This window comes from Protopterus annectens, chromosome 4.part1 (genome assembly GCF_019279795.1).
Source record: "Protopterus annectens isolate FY-2018-M chromosome 4.part1, PAN1.0, whole genome shotgun sequence".
In the NCBI taxonomy this organism is placed as follows: Eukaryota; Metazoa; Chordata; order Ceratodontiformes; family Protopteridae; genus Protopterus; species Protopterus annectens.
In genome coordinates, this window is record NC_056734.1 from 405,865,199 (window position 1) to 405,886,005 (window position 20,807).

General features: G+C 42.3%; 1 protein-coding gene across 2 annotated transcripts in view; it reads right to left on the reverse strand.

Moving 5' to 3' along the window:
* Positions 1 to 20,807, reverse strand: part of LOC122800889 (interleukin 1 receptor accessory protein) — a 1,870,333-nt gene that overhangs the window by 446,695 nt on the left and 1,402,831 nt on the right. For both annotated transcript variants that reach the window (XM_044070223.1, XM_044070224.1), the window contains exon 7: positions 6,096 to 6,225. In XM_044070223.1, coding sequence (XP_043926158.1) covers positions 6,096 to 6,225 — 130 coding nt within the window. The remainder of the gene's footprint in view (positions 1 to 6,095; positions 6,226 to 20,807) is intronic.

The window sequence follows — 20,807 nt, forward strand, 5'->3', positions numbered from 1 at the left end:
TAATGTCCACTGTAGGATTCTGATGTGCATGCATGCTGTAGGTAATAGAGTTATCATGGCAGCCATTGAGCCTAACACCCTGAGCAATAATTTTGCTGGAGGGGCTGGAATTGCTAGGATCTGCGAGATATGCAGCCTCAGGGGTGAAACTTTATCTAGAGGTAGGTAGGCCATAGTTTTGGTGGTGTCCAAACATGCTCTAATAAAATCTATCAGTTGAACAGGTAGTAACTGTGACTTTTGCATGTTGATGGTTATACTGAGAGTGGGAGCTAGTTGCAACAGGTAGTCCCTGGCTTGAATGAGTAGATGCCTGGTCAGAGTGGTTAAGAGTCAGTCGTCCAGATAAGGAAACATGTGGAATGTCTGCAATCTGAGATGAGCTGCAGCTACTGTCATGCATTTGGTGAACACCCTTGGAGCTGTGGTGAGACCAAATAGGAGCAATCTGCATTGGTAATGGCTGGCTCCCAGCTTGAAGCAAAGATACCATCTGGAGTGCCTGCCCATTTTGATATGGTAGCACACATCTTTCAGGTGTGCTGAGCACATCCAGTCGTCCCATCTTCAGAAGAGGTACAACGGATTGGATCAGATCATCCTGAATTTTGAGTTCTTCACTAATTTGTTCAGAGATTTCAGATCCTAAATTGGCATAAGGTCTCCTGTAATTTTTTGTACTAAAAAAGAACCTTGAGTAGATGCCCAATCCAACTTGGTCGGGAGGGACCTCCTGGATTACATTTTTGGAGCAGCTTTGTAATTTCTACAGCTGCTGCCTCCCTCTGACTGGGTGGCACATCAGGAAAGTAAGTCTTTGGTTTGGGGAGATTTAAAAAGGGAATGGAGTATCCTCTGTATACAATCCTTTGTGTCCATCAGTCATTTGTGATGGCTATCCAGTCTTTTGGGTGCAAGGTTAAGCACCCCCACCCCACTGTCTCCAGAGAGAGGCGGCCAGCCAACATTTCAGATGCACTGAAAGGATCTGTCCAAAAGAGAATTTCGAGACCCTTGATTTTGCAGAACCCCTCTGCCAAGGGGGTGGCATCTATCCCTATAACTGTTTCCCCCTCTGCCCCTGGGGGGAAAGACTCCCTGAGATTCCTGAAAAGGACCCTGAGACTTCTTGAACCACAGTCTTTTTTACTACCACTCTTGATTCCTGGAGGAGGATTTTGTATGGTAGAAAAATGGATTCTGATGGCACCCAAGGTCTTTCCAGCTTTCTTGCTATAGGAGAGTGCTTCTTTATCTGTGGGACCAAACAATGACGAATCATCAAAAGGTGCATTGACAGATGATGTCTATAAAGGTTCCACAGTCACATAACCACATCTATGCATGATGCCTAATGGCAATGCAGGAACTGGAAGCCCTTGAGGTACCTTCTGCAGCATGGGAAATCAACATTACGGGTTAGTTGGATATTGACCAAAGAGTGGCCATTTTGGAGGAAAAGATCTGTTCCTCATCAGACATGGACTCTGGGACCGAGCTAGAGAGTTCCTTGATTAAGTCCCTCTGTAGCCTGGTAAAGTGATATTTGTAGTGTAGTGCTCGCAAAGCAAATGTGGCCAAAGCGTAAACCCTCTTTCCAAATCTGTCCAAAGCCCTAGACTCCCTGTTAGGGGGATGGATTGGACTTTTCCTGAGCCAGCTCCTTTTTGGTGGCTGTCACAACTATGACATCTACTGGGATCCCATTGGTCCAGTGCAATCTGTCTATGGGGGCACTGAGTATCTTATCCGCCTGTTTGGGTATGGGCTCTACAGAGTCCGGTTCCTTCCATGCCCTGGTAGATACAAAGTCAATAAGTGCATCCGCAGAAGGTGGTGGGGTGGACACCCAGGATGTAGATCAGCCGGTGCTGAAAGCCTCCAAAAACACTGTCTCCTTGGGGTTAGGGTTTTGGGTAGACCATCCACCTTTTTGACAGAGGATCTCTAAGAGTTTTGCACAGGAGAGAGACATTTATTTAACATTTGTTTACCAGGAAAGTCCGACTTGGAATGAAGCCAATTTTCAGTGGCGGCCTGGGGAGAAACACTGCAAATGCATGCCTTAGTAATGTGGGAGGAAACCGAAGCACCCTAAGGAAACCCACATGAATGCAGGGAATACATGCAGAGTCTGCACAGAAGGCACTCCAGCTGGGAATCAAACCGGAGAAGCTCTTGCTGTGAGGTGACAATGCTACAGCTGCACCACTGTGCTGTCCAAAAAGGACATTATCAGGTGGAGATCTTTGGGACCCCTCCCCATCCTTGAAGCCAGTGTCAGTCATGACTGATTCCTTGTGAACCAAGTGTCTCCTTTTACACTTCTTTTTCTGGAGGACCTCCCTGGTAGGTTGCTTTGGGGAGGTACTGGAAGAAATTTGGGGTTCCTCAATTGGAACAGATTGGAAGCTTTTTTGGACTGGCTGTCGTACTGACAGATGTGAGGTCTCAGTCACAGATATCATGGAGGCGGGGATCGGATCAGACATTGGGAGACCCGGAAATCCCCTAGGGCGGGAGAGGACCCTCTCCACCACCTCAAAGGTAGATGGACTACAAGGACCCGATAGATGCCCCTTTGCAGCAGAAGTTGTTAGAGCAGATTCTCCAGAGCTCCAGTAATCCTCTGCTCCGAAGAGGGAGTTGGAGCCCAGATGTCAAACACCAAGGCTCCGAGGGGAAGTGACAGCTCCACAAACTTCAGAGTGGAAGTAAGCCCCCCTGGACTCGACATCTAGCCTTTGGCTCCAAGATGCACTGGGACCTGACAATGTTGGAGCACAGAACACCAGGGAAATGGTTGGACTCGAAGTAATAACTATTAGATCTGGCGTTGCAGTTCTCGGGGCCATTGGATCTGAAGCAGAAGGCTGGATCGGAGAAGGAGCTACAGAATGGAAAGGATAATTCCTGCTCATGGATCTGGGAGGGGATGGAACTGGCAAAAACCCCATCTGGATCTGTGTCTTGAGGAAGTGTCTCATCAGTCTAGCCACCTCATGCTTGGACAAGCTCCAGGAAGACCTGATGGAAGGGGAAGCTGATGGTGGCCTGAAAACTCTTTTGGGAGAGGTCTCCTTAAGAGGAGATATCTGCACCAAGACACTCTGTCTCAAAATAGCGGTAGGAGCATGGAGAGCTGAAGGAGCAGAGACAAGAACTGTGAATCCAGGTTTTTGGAGCCTTTTTTTGGTGGCTTGGAAGTTGAGGAGGATCTCTCTGGGGAATGTTTCCTATGTTCCCAGGTCTCCTTATGGGTCTTTATGGGGGTTTGAGCCCCTGAAGTGGAAGGCAGAGAAGGAGCAGGAGAAGAAAGCAAGCCTTTTAAAATGAGCTTGTTTCTGTGGTCCACCAGTGGCCGTGGATTAAAACCCTTGCAAATGTCACAAGAACCGCCCAGGTACGCTGGGCCTAGATAGCAAATGCACTCCCTGTGGGCATCAGATAAGGGAATCTTGTTCCCACAGGAAGTGCATTTTTTTAAAAACCCAAGGGTTTTATTGGGCTTATCATCCATGATAAACCAAAAGTCTACCTGAACTTTAGAGAGGAGACACAACAGACAGGAGGAGGAAAGGAACCCAAACGGAAGAAAACCATGAAAAAGTCTACTTAGACCAAAAAAAAAATTTTTTTTTAAAAGGTTAAGATTTAGGAGTTAAAAATAGGAAGAGTAGAAAGAAAGAAAACCCCAAGAAAATCACATCTCAGGGCCGACTTACAACTTAGCAAAACTTTTAGTTAGGAGCTTTCAGAGCAGCGAACCCTCAATGCTTTCCAGAGGAGTGGCAAACAAGATATCTGAGGTAATCAGGGGGAATGAGGTATTATGGGTTGGAGAGGAGGAGCTCAAGCTTAGAATCCTAAGCTTGTAAAGCTGTCAAGTCAGATCCGAAACCCACAGGTTGAGGAACAAATGAGAACTACAACATCAGATCATAAGATTTTAGTCAGCAAAATCCAAACCATGGCTTACTTTTAATTACTATTTTAATTAGCACTGTTCTATGAGTTTTCAAACTCCCAGTAAATCTGACTTATCTCCCTGCTATAGCAAGGACTGAGTGTACTTCTGTTATCTCTATCACAGACACCACTGTGACAATTATAGATTAATATTTCACTAACTTTGTCATTGATGCATCCTTAGCGACCAAACCACTTTCACTTCCTTGCTTTGTCTAACTTTATGATCCGCCTTTATCTTATCCAGATTTGTTGCCTATAGCAAATGTACTACCATCAGCCAATATCTTCTTCAGTGTTGTATGACTTTCACTGCCTGTGGTGGTAAAACATCTCCTCATATAATGTGAAGGATCTTGTATGGTTTACAATACATTCTAACTACTATTACAACTGTTTACCTGTTTTTATTAGGCTTCTTGTACAGCCTTGATTAGTGGGACCAAATCTGCCAATTGTTCACAAATGTGTCCTATTAAAACAACTGCACATTGAACATGCCAGAGTAACTACCACTGCTCATCACCATGAGGTTCTGTCATAATACTGGGATCCAATGACAAACAAATGCACATGAGAATGAGAAGCGGCTAACTGTCACATCTGTACCTGGTTTTCCTTCTCCGCTTGTAACTGGCAGTGCACTTCACCCTCTCTAGGAAATCTGCAGCTGGGTTCCATCCCACATCCTGTACAATTCATGCATGTAGATTTACATTTTAGGATCAACCTTGATTCCCAGCAATCAGAAAATGACCTTAATTTTACTAAGATTAACAATCTTCTCGGTATGTGCAGCATGAGCAAAATATTTTCTGTAGGTAGAACAGTAGATTCACTAACCTGCACAAACCCAATCTAGAAAGACTAGTGCACTGAAACAAGAAAACATTTAACGTATTACTCAAACATGTTTGGCTGAGTACTAAATAATTACTTCCATCTGTACTGCTACTTCTACTAATTTTCCCAACAAACTAAATTACATTCTCCAGAAGCACCTATACTTCCATCCTTACTGTTGTGCTATCCCTGCTCCTATTATAGGGTCACCAACCATATGATAGCATCATTTACATGCCACTATAACTTTCTGACCTGTGGTTTGATAAAAAAAAAGCCCTGCTGGTAATGACAAGCTCCAGCATTCTACACTCCTCCATTCTTCCTCTCAAATTCTATATCCAGCACCATAACTAAACAGTTTCTCATCCCCCTGCACACTTGAAGTTGCTGCCTCATTAATGCTCTCTACCCTTCTCTTGAATTTATTTATAATCCCTCCATCATCTATTCATCCAGCATGTAAGAGACTACACCATCAAGCCCAGTTATCATGCTTCTCCTGGCACCTTTTCCCATACCAAGGACAGCTTCTTCCCTTTGTCCCTCTTTTCTTCCAGCATTTACAGTTTCACAACTTTTCGCTATACTGTACATCCTTTTCTTACCCTGCCTTTTCAATGAATGTGTAAAATGAGCATGGAGTATGGATCCTAATGCCTAGACCCTGTGATTTATTTTTCTTTTTTTTAAAGTAGACTCTCCCTGACCTAACAACGAATGTAGCTTGTTCATTATTCTCACTTTTTGAAACTTCTGAATCTACTCTGACTTAGCCTCCAAATTAAATTCTAACAATGTTTTTTCCTAGGGCAAGTCTGAAAAAACTCCAAGCGGATCCATGATCTGCCCCCTAATTAACAAGCATAAATTCTCCAGTCCTGCACATAGCATCCGTTTCCTACTATTACTAAAATGTTATGGATCTCTAGCATCTAGCTTCATGTTCCTGTGTTTACTTATTCTCTAACCAATCAATGTTATCTTTATAGCAATTTCCAGGATTAGTTTAGCACACAATGAATCTAGTCACAAGAACAATAGGAATATTCCAAATATATTTAATGTTCTTTTAATGTTCATGCTCTTTTTGGTACAGACTTACCATGCCTACCTTCTGGCAAGCATACATTTCAGATAAGGCAATACTTCTAGATGATGTCCATTGGAGAGTCACAACTAACAAGGCATCATTGAGCAACATGCTAAGCTTTTACTAAAGCAACATTTGTCTAATGTAAAATTTTATAATTTAGAATAAGTTTTATTACAGCATGTCTTACCTGCTTTCAGTACTAATTCGGGGATTGCTTATGTTCTCCATCCGCTGACCATTTATTGTCCACCAAATATAATCAGGAGAGTTTTCTAGATAAGTGAAGAAAACTTTACAATCCATAACAGCAGAATCTCCTTATGAAACAAAAGGAAAAGAATCATTAATATGCTAGCTTTATGTTAGATTTGATATGTGACAGAATGAGCAATTTGCCAACCTCATTAAACTTTGAAATGTTTTAATAATTCTTCAATGCTCCAACCCATCTCACACATTTTTACCGGATTCCCATTCTCTTAAATTTTTTTGAGTGAACTAACAGCTAAAAAGATTAAATCCAAATCAAGACTATGTTATTTTTACTACCCTTCTTCTTCGAAGTACCCTAGATCTCACAACAACTAGAGTTCTGCAGTCCAGGAAGAAACACTTCAGACCACTGTATTTCTTCCTTCTATGAAAGGACTGTTAATTTTTCCAAAATAGCTAATTATATAACTAATGTACACAAAATAAGTAATGCTTAGGCTTTGTCTTATGCCCAATTATGTCCTCTCATTATTAATTTTCTGGTTTAAATAGTAGGACTGTGTAACAATCACACACACACAGAAGACCTGCCCCTTCTTGAGTCAGGAAATACTGATCATCTAGTTCCATAAGGCATAAAAAGAAAAAAAGCTGACAATCAACACAAACAAAACAGCCTGCAAATGTTTTGAACAAACCAGGGAATAAGAAGTTTTGTCTCACATTAACACCGATAACCCCTTTAAACTCACATTCTGCAGGCTCAGAAACAGAAATACCTGGGAGCCTTTTACCTTGCCTGATCCTAAGCTGTGTGTGCATCAACATCTCAAGCAATTTAATTTTTGCTATAGCCTCTACATCCACAACTACAGAATCAAGAAGATTCATTAAAATTAGCCATCTTATCTCCATAGAATAGGACTTACAGTAGCAGTCCACAACTGAAGGCACAGCATTAACACTTTTTCAGGTTTTAGTAAATAAAATGTGTATACTTGCATTCTTTTCCAAACAATTCAGTACTATATCTCAGAAGAGAGAGGGGGTAACCAAATTCTTGCTTGTGTCTCTATTCCTCTGGTCTTCCACAATAAAATGCTGTAATTTAACTACTGAATACCCTTAGTCCATACAGATGTGATCAAATCCCCAAGTCCTTGTTATATTGTTAACATAAGGGGACTTTAAACTTGACCATATGGGAAATATGCATCAGAAAACATGTTCCAGTTCTTGCTAACTCTAATGAACTTTCTGCAGAAATTCACAATAACTCCAGCTATGCAAACTTTGTATAAAAGCTGGAGTTACACCTGCAAATAGCTATGAATGACTATGCTACACAGAAAAACTGGCTAATGCCTTGACTCCATTGATCAGACTACACTCCAACTGGCTCCATGGCATACAGTGACTAAGCCCTGACTATGACCCCTCTCGCCTGAGTATGATATGCAGCCTGGACTCTGATGTAATCACCTGAGGAAAGAAAGGACTAAAGACAATATCTGCTCAACTCACCCAGAGAAAAAATTAAGTGGCATATTGTGGGGAGTGTCTCCCACTAATATATGCCTGGTAGTGACCACAGGATTGTTAGGAGTGATCTCATCAAGAGTTGAAGTGTAGCTCCTTAACAAGCTGCATCACACAGACGCAGGCAATGGTCTCATGCTGCACCAAGTGCACACTCACTCCTAAAGTGATAACACAGCCTGCATGTTTTGCCACAGTCTCTCATCTGGCTAGGTAATAACATGCAAAGATTGACAGCAATCAGCGAGATGGTAATGCAAGTTTTGGGGAGGGGAGCAGTAGGAAGAAAAAAAAAAGATTTTATTGTAGGGTATTTTGATATGGTATTGCATTACAAGTATACTGTTGCCACTCATAGTCCTGTCATTGCTTATAGCATTTCCCATTTTCTTTTGCACCTTTACGTTATCCTGTATCATATGTGCATTCCTTTCATTTGCAGCCTTCTGGAATACTTATACTTTTATCTAATGCCTTTGGCTTGAATGTATTGCCTACAGCCTGGCCTGCGTCATGGCTAACATGGGTCTTCGAACCAGTCTACTACATATTTCCACCTATCTGGTTAAAAGAAATACATGAATAATACAACCTATTCATATACAGTCATGACCTAATGTATATTAACATACAAGTATGCAGTAAAAGCTCATTAATTCCCACATCCAGTAGCAGACATGACTCCCCCCCCCCCACTCCAACAAATCTACCGAAACTGTGTGACAAATCACCCAGGTATCCTGTATGAAACTCTGCTACACTGAAGCAAGGATTCAGCATAACTGCAATTAATATTTTGTCTTAAGTTTACCAATTTAACAAATCCATAATGAATATATCAAACACAGAGATGGAAGAAAATATAAACACTCCACTGGGAAATAGAGTATGAAATTTTGTAGTCACTGACCTCCAAACTGCTCTAAACTATCACAGCTTCATAGGTAAGTAGCAGGCGAGCTGCCCTTGCATGTTATTTTAAGCAGGGGTAACTATAACTGCTTGGAGTTTGGATGGAGAATAACATTTAGGATTTAGGTGGACATGCTACTGAGTATTTCAATTTCAGTACAGAACAACTGGCCTGGAAACCTTTTTCTGCCACCAAGAACCATTAAACTAATTATAGTACAAAAGAATCACAAATTTGATACTGAAATCGGTGCAAGCACTAAAAGTACACTCAATATTAAGCAATTTCATCATTAGCCTGTTGAGTAGTTTAAGGGGAGACACTTTGCAAAATGATATTTGTGTGGCTTATTGTCAACAATCAATAAACAAGGAGAAGGAGGGAATTATGTTATCAAATTATCAAAAGGGGCAACCAACAACAGATGCACTGGGTTTAAAAACACAACTACAGCACAGTAGGAAGGAAGCAAAAACAATTAGACCCTTAGCTCTGCGCTTACTTGGCTAGTACCGTCCCAGTGGAAAGACAAGCCCTGAACTACCATGACATACACTCGGACACAAGAATGAAAACAATAATGGCAAGAATAATTTCTGTCCAGAAAAATCGTGTCTTGCTAGATGTAGTAATACAAATGAGAACTTCAGGTGATGCAATTTCAATACACTGGGTTTTTCTCCTTTCTGTTTGTTGGAAAACAATCTAATTCTGCTGATAGCAACCCTCTTATTTTTATTTTTTATTTTTTTGCTGATGTCAGGGCAATGAGAACAGTTTTTCATGTAGTGAACCTTATTTCTGATTGATGTGCAGGTTCAAATAGAGGCATGGTTAACTTTTCTAGCACAGGTTTAAGATCCCAGGAAGCAGCAACCTGTTTACAAGGAGATCGCAGGTGTAAACTAAACTGTTTTACCAAAAACATACAGAGAAAATGGAGGAGCCACGGGCAGACATGCTGAAACCTACACAAGATGAACCTTGATAAAGGAATAAAATAGGCTAGAGACTAATTCACACAAACAATTGAGCACTGATAGTACATAACCCCTTATAGGGCCCTGGTTATTGGCAAGGCACTAAACAGAAAATCTTTTCCACTCATCAGGGCTCCATGCTGGCCTGCTCCCATTTGACATTCACTTCTAGGAAGTCAAGACTAAAGTTTAATGCCTCTGGCTCACCAAGTTTGCAGATGACTGCAAAATGGGAGCTATTACAGATTCTCCCCCAAAACACCAAAATCTTGCAAGACAGTTTAACACAGACAAATCACTGCTTCCAAAGACATACCCTAAAACTCAATGCCAAAAAATGCATCATAACGCCCTATGGGAAACTGTCAACCCAAGTTAATTACTTCATTAATAAGACACTCCAAGAGTTGAACCAGTAATAAGAGATCTGGGAACATATGTAGACAGCAATATGTCCTCTGACAAACATATAGCTAAGATATTAGGAAAATCATTCTAAGTCACCCAGCTTACAGGTAAGGGAATGGCATCCTGGTCTTAGAAAGTTATAATACCACTCTATACAGCCCTTATCAGACCTATCACTGAATACAGCGTCCCCGAGTTGGAATGCCCACAAAGGTCTCACCAGGAGAATTCACAGCATGAATACCTTTTCCTACACTGATAGCCTAAAGGCTCTGTCTATATATTTGGTCTTCTTCAAGCTGCTGACAGAGTATCTTTGCCTGACCTCCAAGTCTTCCTCAGACCCAGCCCTGATGGATTTGTTGTACATGCGCAAAACAAAGAAAGTACAGTTGTGTACACTTACCATAAATGTAGATGTTCCGAGTGTATTCACTGTTGCAGTCATTACATTTGGGTTATCTGCCTGCAGGTAGCCCTCAGCCAGCCTGAATACCAGAGTCTTGGATCCCTGCGTCGAATGCTGTCTCTTCTTCCATGACGTCAGGTTGTCAGGGGTATAAAACATGCAGCCGACGCCATTACATCAGTTTTTCTTGCCCCAGATGTTCGGTACCCCCTTAATGGGAAATAATTATATGTCATGTTACACCTCTAACTAAAAGCAAATACACCAGAAAGCTTAAATACAGCAAACAAGAAGGAAAGGTAGAGCCAAGAGAAGTCAGGGAGCTGGAGGGAGGGTAACCAGGACTGCAACAGTGAATACACTTGAACACCTACATTTATGGTAAGTGTACACAACTATACTATGTTCTTTGTGTTTCACTGTTGCAGTCATTACATTTGGGTTGATTCCCAAAGCTAAGGAAGGGAGGAGGAAGTTAGAGAGCTTTAGGACCAGCTATTGAGCCCTGCGAGACTGCAGTGGCAAAACCAGCTCTGGATTTAGAAGAAGAAGGCATGTGGTAATACTTGGTGAAGGTAAGTACAGAGCTCCAGGTAGCAGCTTCTAGGATGTCCCTGGTAAGGACACCTATGAGAAAGGCTGCAGAGGTAGATGCAGCCTTGGTGGAATGTGATCCCTGTGGGGTAGGTTTTTCATGGTGCTTATATCAGAAATGAATGCAGTGGGCTATCCACTTGGAAATGGTTTGCTTTGAAATGGCCTTCCCCTCTGCCCCTGCAGCAAAGCCAACTAGCAGCTGTTCAGACTTTCTGAGAGGCTTAGTCCTGTCCAAATAAAATCTAAGTTGCTTGTGCATGTCCAAAGAGTGCAGTATTCATTATCCTTTGTTTTGTGGATTCGGGAAAAAAGTAGGCAAATGAATAGACTGATTAAGGGCCACACTAGACACCACCTTGGGCATAAAGGTAGGATTGGTCCTGAGGGACACCCTGTCTGCATAGAAGATGATGAAGGGCTCCACTGCCATGAGGGCCTGTAATTCAGACACTCTTCTTGCTGAAGTGATGGCTAGAAGGAAGGCTGTTTTCCAAGAAAGGAATTTCAACTCTGCAGTTGCAGCTGGCTCAAAAGGAGGGAGAGTGAGCTTTTCCAATACAAAGTTAAGGCCCCAGGCTGGAGTAGGGGGGTCTCCTGGGTGGTCTTAAATTTTTGGCCCCTCTGAGGAATTGCTTTAGCAGGAGGTGGGAGAAGAGAGGTGGTTCAGTATTATAATCTGCTGAAATGGCAGAGGCATGAATTTTAATTGACAAGAAGGAAAGGCCTTTGTGGAGTATTTCTGTTAAGTACTGAAGAATATGCGGTAAGCTGGGCACTGTTGTGCCCATCCCCTGAGTCTGGCTCCAGGAACAGTATATTTTCCACTTTTCAACATAGGATTTTCTACTACTAGGCCTCCTTGCCTCCAGAATGACATCTAGCACCTGCCTACTGAGGGATGCTATTGGAGAGCTCAAGGAATTAGCCAGGCTGCAAGATTCAGGGTTTGAAGCTGAGGGTGGAGAATCTGGCCCTCCTGCTAGGACAGCAGGCAAGGGGTCTGAGGCAGGTGCCATGGTTCCAGCAGTGTCATACTGAGCAAGAGGGGGTACCAGTGCTGGTGTGGCCAGTCTGGTGCAATCAGTATTGTCCTTGGTTTGTCCTGTTTGATCTTTAGCAGAACCTTCGAGAGGAGAGGCAGAGGGGGAAAGGCATAAACTGAGAGGCTTTCCCAGGTAAAGGACAGGGCATCCACCTTTCAAGCTTGACTGTGGGTAGTCCTTGTGCAGCATTTGTCCAATTGGTAGTTCTGAGGGGAGGCAAACAGATCTATCTCTGGATTCCCCCATTTGTTTCTCAAGAGGTTGAATATTTTTGGTTCCAGTTTCCACTTGTGTGGGTCCATGAGATTTCTGCTTAGGTCATCTGCCAGTGAATTTAGCTTGCTTGGCAGGAATTGAGCTTGTAGGTGCACTTGGTAGCTCAAGGCTGTGTTCCACAGAGCCATGGCTAGTCTGCAGATAGGGTAGAAGTGGGTTCCCCCCTGCTAGTTTATGTACCACATAACTGTGGTGTTGTCTGTCTTTACCAATAATTGTCCTGGAAGAATGTGGCCCTTGAAGGCTGTCAGGGAATTCTGTACAGCTAACATTTCTTTTTTGGTTGATATGCAGGTGCATCTGTCTCTGGTTCCATTTGTCCTGAATGCACCACCCTACCAAGTGAGACCCCCATGCATAGTCTGATGCGTCTGTTAGGGTTTGGGCAGTAGGGGGTAGAGAGAAATGGAGCCCCTTGTTGTAGTAGCAGGCCACTGCCCACCAAAGAAACTCTGTCTTTATACAAGGAATGATAGGAATCATTGATTCCAGGTCCTGAGAATGTTGACACCATAGGCTTTTTAGGTACCATTGTAGTTTCCTCATATGCAGTCTTGCATATGGAATTAGTAGAATGCCAAGAGGCCATGAACCCCAGGGCTTCCAGGATTTTCCTTGCAGATAGCTGGGTCTTTGTGGCCAGTCGTTTGAAGTAGGTTGTCAAGAAAACTTGTTTCTCTGGAATGAGGAAAGCCATCTGGGAAGTTGTGCTCAAGCTTGCTCCCAGGAATACAATTTGTTGGCAGGGTACTAGGTGAGATTTCTTTTCGTTTATGGTGTACCCCAGTGAGTTTAGAAGTTTCTTTACGAATGCCAGATGTTTTAATAGCAAATCCTGGCTTTCTGCCTGAATCGGACAATCGTCAGTATGGGTATATTTGAATATTTCTCTGCCTGCAAAATGCAATGGCTGGAGCTAAACACTTTGTGAATACCCTGGGCACAGTAGATAAGCCAAAGGGAAGTGCAGAGAACTGACAGTGCATTGAGCCTGCCTTGAAGCGTAGGTATTTCCTGCAAGATTCCCTTATTGGAATGCGCAGGTACGCTTCCTTTAAGTCTAAAGTTGCCAACCAGGCATCTTTGCCTAGCATATGAAGCAGCTGTTGAAGTGTTAGCATCTTGAATTTTGGGATTACCAAAAAAGTGTTTGGAATAAAGATATCCAGGATAGGATGCCAGGAGCCGTCTTTTCTGGGTACCAGGAAAAGTCTTGAATAAAAACCTTGTCCCTTTTCTTCTGCTGGGACAGGTTAATAGTCCTGATACTTAGAACAGAGAGAACCTGCTGTTGAGCCTCTGCCCACTGATTTGGGGGTAGATCTGGCCAACCTTTTGGGGTTGGTAGGGTGTGGAAGTGGAATCTATATCCTTGGGAAACTATATTTAAAACCCATTTGTCCTGGGTAATGAGTTCCCAGTTTTTTGCATGTAGGGCAAGCTTTCCTCCTAAGGGAGCAGGCAGATGAGCAGGGCTTGGAAGGGTTAAGGTTAAGTCATTGTGCCATTTTCCTGTAGGAGGGTGTCTTACTACTCCCTGTTTTGGAGGTGGGAGCACCCCACTGCTTAGGCCTGTGCATAGCCTGTGACTGTAACCCAGGTGATCTGCTGTTCCTGGGTTTGGACTGAGAGGGCCTGTAAGAGGCTGGAAAGGACCAATTCTTTGAAGGCCAATGCCTACTAAATCTGAGTGGCTGTACCTGCAGGAAATCTTTAACAGTTTGCATAGATTTAGCTTTTTCCTCCATCTTTTTGAGGACTTCTTCTGCTTTGTTGCCAAACAGGTGGTCTTGGTTTAAGGGAGCATCCAGTAATTTAGCCTTAACATGATCTGGCAAGTTTTGCTCCTTAAGCCAAGCATGCCATCTAAGTACAGACCCAGTGACAGCAGCCCTGCAAGATGCTTCTAAAGAATCAAAACCACATTGAAAAGTATGTTTACCAACTTGTTCAGCAGAATGCATTAAATCCTGTAAATCTTTGTGTTTAGCACAGTCAGGAATCAACATAATTTTCTGTTTAATTAGTCCCATAATATGCTGCTGGTACTTTAACATATGAAACTGGCAATTTAAAGCCTTAATGGCCAAAGTAGCAGAAGTGCATACCTTCTTACCCCATCTGTCCAAGGCTCTAGAATCTCTACCAGAAGGGGTAGAATTTATGTCAGTTGTAGCCTTCATGTCCTTTGGACCTTGGGAAATGGTTTCCAGATCCGCAGTAGGATTCTTGAAAAGGAACTTGTGAGAGTCAGGTACTCTGTAATACCCGTCAGGCTTCCTGAGAGCTGAAGGTAAAGTGTATGGGGACAGGCTAGATTCCAAGAAAGCATCATCTACAATGTCCAGAACAGGGGGGATTAGCTAAAGGTCTGTGTTGAGGAAGAAGTAAGAATTCCCTAAGCCTCTTTTTGGAATCAGAGTAATCCTGACTTTCCCAGTGGAAATGCTCCCTAAGAGTGTACAAGGTTTCACCAAAAGAAAATTCTTATGAAGGGGAAGCAGAGGGAATGGAATCCTCTGCATCAGATTCCTCATAGGTAGATAAGGGCAAATCCTGGTAATCAGAAGAATCAGAGGGAAAATCAGGTCTAGGTATCTTAGAGGGGGAAGGCTGGCTTCCCCTAATTAAAATAATAAGGTCTTCAGCCATTCTAAGCATTTGTTTTTTAGGCATATGGGCCTGACCATGTGGTTTGGACGTTGGTTTTCTAGGCGTGGGTCGAGTTTTAGGCCTTGATGAAGAAGATGGCATTGGTTTAAAATGCAAGTCTCTAGGCCTGAATACACCCTCAGAAGCCGGTGCCTGCACAGCGGCTCCGGACCCATCCAAGGTAGAGACAGCCACAGGTTCCATAGTCGAAGAAGCATCTCGCGGCATACCGGACTCTGAATGGATCTCAATAGAGGCCTACGAATCTGAAGTAGCGGGTATCAGGGGCTGACAAAGTGCCACACTGAGTACCAGTGGACTGGCGACTAGCTTAACGGAAGCATCGTTGGCAGTTTTGGACCTATGCGGTCTGTCTCTGTCTTTATCCTTGCAGTTTTTTTTGGAACATCGGTAGTCGGATGGCTTACCAAAGCCATTTCTGGATAGTTGTACCAAGTACCAAAATAATTTGCAGCAAAAGTAGACTGACGATGAAAAGTTTGGGGGTTGAATAAAGCACAAAACCGACAACGAAGGAAATCGTGGTCTGGGCCTAAGCAAGGAATGCAGTACAAATGAAATTTTTTATGAGGTATTTGCTTTCCACAGGTAGTACAATTGTTATCTTTTACTGACATCGGTTAAGAGCAAGAAAAAAGATCCCCAACGAGGTACTTAGCTTTTTTGAAGACTTCGGTTCTGAAACTCAAAAACGAAAATGTCAGGCACTTGAGAACTGCTTCTGCTTCAGGCACCGCACGACAAGAAAGACTGATATAATGGCGTCGGCTGCATGTTTTATACCCCTGACGTCATGGATGAAGAGACAGCATCCGACGCAGGGATCCAAGACTCTGGTATTCAGGCCGGCTGAGGGCTACCTGCAGGCAGATAACCCAAATGTAATAACTGCAACAGTGAAACACGAACATCACCAGAAATACCTGATCAAGGTATCTGAACTTTGCTTGAGATATAAACATAAACAGAATGTGCTGGAGAAAGAGATATGTGCCCCAAAGGATCCCTGCACTATCGAATTGACTTCATATCCATGTAAAACAGAGTTCATCACTGACCCTATAAAAACGAAACCTTGACAACTGGATAGGAAATCAAATTTACCCCCAGTCTGACCCCCCCCCCCTCTATGTCTCTTATGGACAGAAGCAGTCAATATGAAAAGTATTATCAAAAATAACATCCCCCCTACAAATCCTTAGTTACCTCTCTACTAACATGCCTCTCGATCCTCCCCACATATAGACACCCATGATACTCATGGCCCACATAGTTTGGGGTGTGTGGCTAGGCTTGTAAGGGTCCTAGTGGTCATTAGCTTAGTGACAACCTATGGACCTATAAAAATTTCTAGTACAAGGTTTGCTTGCCTACTTTAGTAAGTGATGCATGACCTCTGAAAGGAGGTGCCAGAAAGGAAATGAAATGTAACCATCCACGCAGTTAGCTGAAGATGTTTGCAAATGGAGTGTACCAACATCCCACTTCTTGTGCGAGTAGATCAAGTTTATCAGGAAGTTTGTAGTAACTGCCTTTGACTAATTCCATACAAAGTGAGAACCAATGTTTTTCAGAGTCCTTCTGAATCTTAAGAATTACCAGGGGTATCAGTAGAAAAGGTAGAAATGCATAAAGGAAGGCACCTGTTATCCAGGCCTGCTTGCAAACAACCTGGAGCAGAACTTGTTCAGTAGTCTGTTTTGAAGGAAGGAATACCAATTTATTTGAGATGTTTCCCACAATCTAATCAGTTTCCCTTCATGGGGGTCTTTGTCCTGGTCCTGCTCAGCATGCCTGCTACCATGTTTTACTGTGATGAAATGCGAGATTGTTGAATGGTTAAGGAGTGCTGAAGATCTACCCCCTCAAGCCATCATAGCCAGCCTGCACAGAGCCTATTAAACCCTTTAACTTGTTTATGTAATACATCACTGTTGTGTCTGTAATCACCTGAAGAGGTCCTGGATACAACAGACGATGAAGAGATTATAAGCTATGGATTCATAACCACCATCTCTTTCAAGTTATGTGCTTTGATCCATCTGAGGAATCCCACAGGTCTTGCACTTGTACCCCACTGAAACTGCGCCCCAAGCAAAATCTGAGTTGTCTGAAGTTGCAGATTAACTTGGAGGTAGAGAAGAAAATGCTAGCTCTGAATTTGTTTTTACCTATAATCCTCACCAGTACACTTCCTTTTTTACAAAACCTAAGATTGGAATCTAAAATTCCAGAGGATGGAAATATTGGGTCCACATGTTTTTACAAACCACTGAATCTTCCTCGTGTATAACCTGGCAAAAGGAATTATGAGAATCATAGATGCCATTAACCCCAGGATCCTCAGATAATGTCTGGCTGAAGTCTGAAACTGATCTGAAAAGTGTACAAAAGTTTCCAGATACAAAAAACATCTTATCCAATATCAAAAACATCTTTTGCTGTACTTTGTAAGACATCCTAGAAAGACAATCCTATGTGATGGGATGAAGGAGGATTTCTGAACATTTATCTGGAATCCCAGGTTAGACAGAAAAGAAGAAACCCATTGTAATGATTCTTGACATCTGAGAAAAAACTCTGCAAAGATAAGTAAGTTGACTAAAATAATGACATGTGAATGCCATTTAGTCAGCAAAGAGCTATGGCTGGAGTAAGTCATTTTGTAAACATTCCTAGGGTTGTAAGATAACCAAAAGATTAATGCAGGGAACAGATAATACAACTCAGACACAGAAACCTGAATAATGTCCCGAAGCAGTTGGCTATTTGAATGTGATGGTATGCATATGTTAGATTACCATAAAGCTTCACTGGGAGTGAGAGGTAACAGATTCTGAAGGGCCATCATATTGAATTTTGGAACTTTCACATACAGATTTAGAAAGGAAAGATCTAGAACTGAACTGGTCACCAAGAAGACTCTTTCTTTGGTACCAAAAGCATTCTGGAATAGAAGCCACTGCCTCTTTGATTTAATGACTCTGATTCTATGCCACTTAAGGTGAGTAAATGCTGAAGAACCTGAGGAAAAAATTCTGTTTGGCTTGGAGGATGGGGAGGAACTCCCCAGAAAGGAATTATTTGTATCCAGTGTCAACTGTACCTCTCCTGAGTTACCTTTAACATCCAAGAGTTTTCAATAATCTGTTGCCGAAAGGGAATGTACAGAAGCAGTTGCTGGGACAAATTTTGAGAGAGTGAGTCAGGAGAGTAGGAGGTGAAAAGAAAGCTGGTATAGTTGCAGATCAGCCCTTTTAGGAAAGGGTCCTTGTTTCCTGCTGTTCCCCCTACTGTATTCTCTTTTTGTTTCCCTGTTTGGCTTGAGAAGGTGGGAATGTTTTTACTTAGACATGAAAGATGATCTGGGAGATCTGTAAAAGGGGTGGGGGGTGAAAAAATCTTCGAAATTCCCAGAATTAGCAAATGGACCAAATGAAACTTCCTTATCTAAAGCTGAATTTAAAATTTCAGACTTTATCCGAGCAGAAAACCTTTGATTACTTACCCAGGCATATCTCCTCAAACTGCAGTAGTACCAGTGGGCCTAGACACTGTATCTGCACAATCATGCACACTCCCTTAAAGCATGCTTTGATACTTGAAAAATGTTAGAAACAGCAGAATTCAGGCAGGGGTTATCTTCAGGGGGATGTGTGCTAGCTAACTTTCTCAAACTGCCTGCGCAAAAAAGCACAAATGTCCACGTACAAGTGGAGGAAAAAAATATTACCTTACCAACTCTGTCCAATGCCTTCCCTTTCTAGTTCACAGAAGAAAGAATGGACGACACCAACAGCCTGTTGTCATCTGACGAAGATGTGGAGATGGCAAAAAGATCAGACCTATGGTGGGAAAATAAATGTTTGTTGGTTTGAGAGATTTTAGGAAGCCTACCTGCTTCTTTGGGAACTGAAGATTGAGAATCAGGGTTACTACAGGCAGCATTAACTACATTCCACAAGGTTGGCATTAATGGAGGAATGGGAACAGAATGACGTATATCTACTTGCAAAATATATCTCCTCAATTCAGGGGGAACATCCATTTTTTCCCATAAAAACACCTCATTCATCTTGGCTACAGTCTAAGAAAAGGAAATTTTCTACAAAACAGGTTGTAAGGACCATGTTTCATTTGAAGCAGAGAACTGGGTTTGTGAATCTGCTGAAGAAGAATCCCTGCCACTGACTATATCAGAGTCTCAGGAATGTTTTTGCTGCTCTCTTTTTACAAGTAAAGTATTCTGAGTATGAGAACTAACAGCCTTTAACAACTTTATCGCTGAGGTAAGAAAATCATCTTTTCTGATAGTCACCAGGGTTCTTTCCACAGCTAGATCCAGTGGCATCCCCCAGTGCATCTCACTGTCCTAAAAAAGACAATTCTCCCATGCCCAAATTGGACACTAAAACAGCAGAAGATGAAGTAGCTGAGCCCTAGTTCATAACAGTTGAAAGCACTATACCACAAGAAGCTGGAGAGGTAATTAAGTGGTCTGAGGAATGACAACTGGCTACTGTAGTGTCACCCAACATTAACTGAACCAGCGGAGTTAAGGGCTCTTTCATAAGTTCTTTTTTCTTTCTATGAACAGCAGTAGTCGGACCAGCAAGAGTGAGGTAAGTATCCATGCTGTGACCAGTGAGGATGTTTCAGATGTGGTAAGCTTCACTGGTACAAAGTCAGTCGGAAGGCAAGTTGTTAAATAGTGTTTACAAGCAGCATGCACTTACATACAGTCACCTAAACGTAATGTGTAAGCAGCATTCTAAACTTCTGACAGAAAGCCCTTCTGATAAAAATCAGTCTCTCAGAAACAATGACAGGAAAGTTGTCACACAGTGAACACATGCAGTAACATACTTAATAGTAGTTCCTGCCCAAATAAAACTCATCCAGACACTAAAAATGCATAAAATTTACACAAGCAGTACATTTTCTCACAAAGTGAAAGCTAAAAATAACAGTCTGACAGGAAGCATCTGATATTATAAAGATACTGGGCTTCTTGAAGGAGCAGTACCACTAAAAAGCTGAACAAAATAAATAGCACTCTTTTATTTAAAAAAATGACAATATTCGATGTGGAATGGTTTCCTACTATGGACTAGAATGAAGCTGAAGGCTGGCTGCTGCTCTTGTGAAGCTCTGAGCTGCTTCTTTACAGACTGGAAGAAATTACTTAAGATTCTTCACTGACTACTGATTTTTCCCTCTTCAGAGCTGCAGAGTGAAGGTGTGGGAGAAAGCAAGAGCTTTTGGAAGCTGGCCAGTTGCTGCATTTTGGGCAAGACATAGCCCATTTAGCCTAAAAGCTATTGCAGCATTGGGAATGATGAACATTGACTCTGAAAGTAAACACAGTACCAAATTCAAAATTAAACCCCTATGGCGGAACCCAGATATAAATAGGCTCTACAATAAAAGAAAAAAAAAACTTGTTGCATGTAAAAATAAATGTGATGCGCAAGATGTAAAAAAGAGCTTAATAGGCAAATCCGGATCCTGTTCAAATAAACAGGCAAAAGACCACCACAAAATCTTGTTTTATCTGTTTTAGAAACCTTAGAAACAATGCCAAGCACTGTGCAGAGCTAAAAGTATATGGTATCACATACTTGGACACAGAGGATAAAGCCAATCTGCTAGTGGATAAATTTAGATCCAACTTCACTTCCTTAACCAATCTTACATTCCCATATTCACATTCCCCTCAGATCTCCCATGAACAAGTCCTCAAGGTGCTATCCAAGGCCATAAACATTGCTTCAATTGATCCAGATAGCATACCAGTCTGCTTACTGGCCAGTCTGAAACAGGACCCCTTGCACAAAGGTGGCGCATC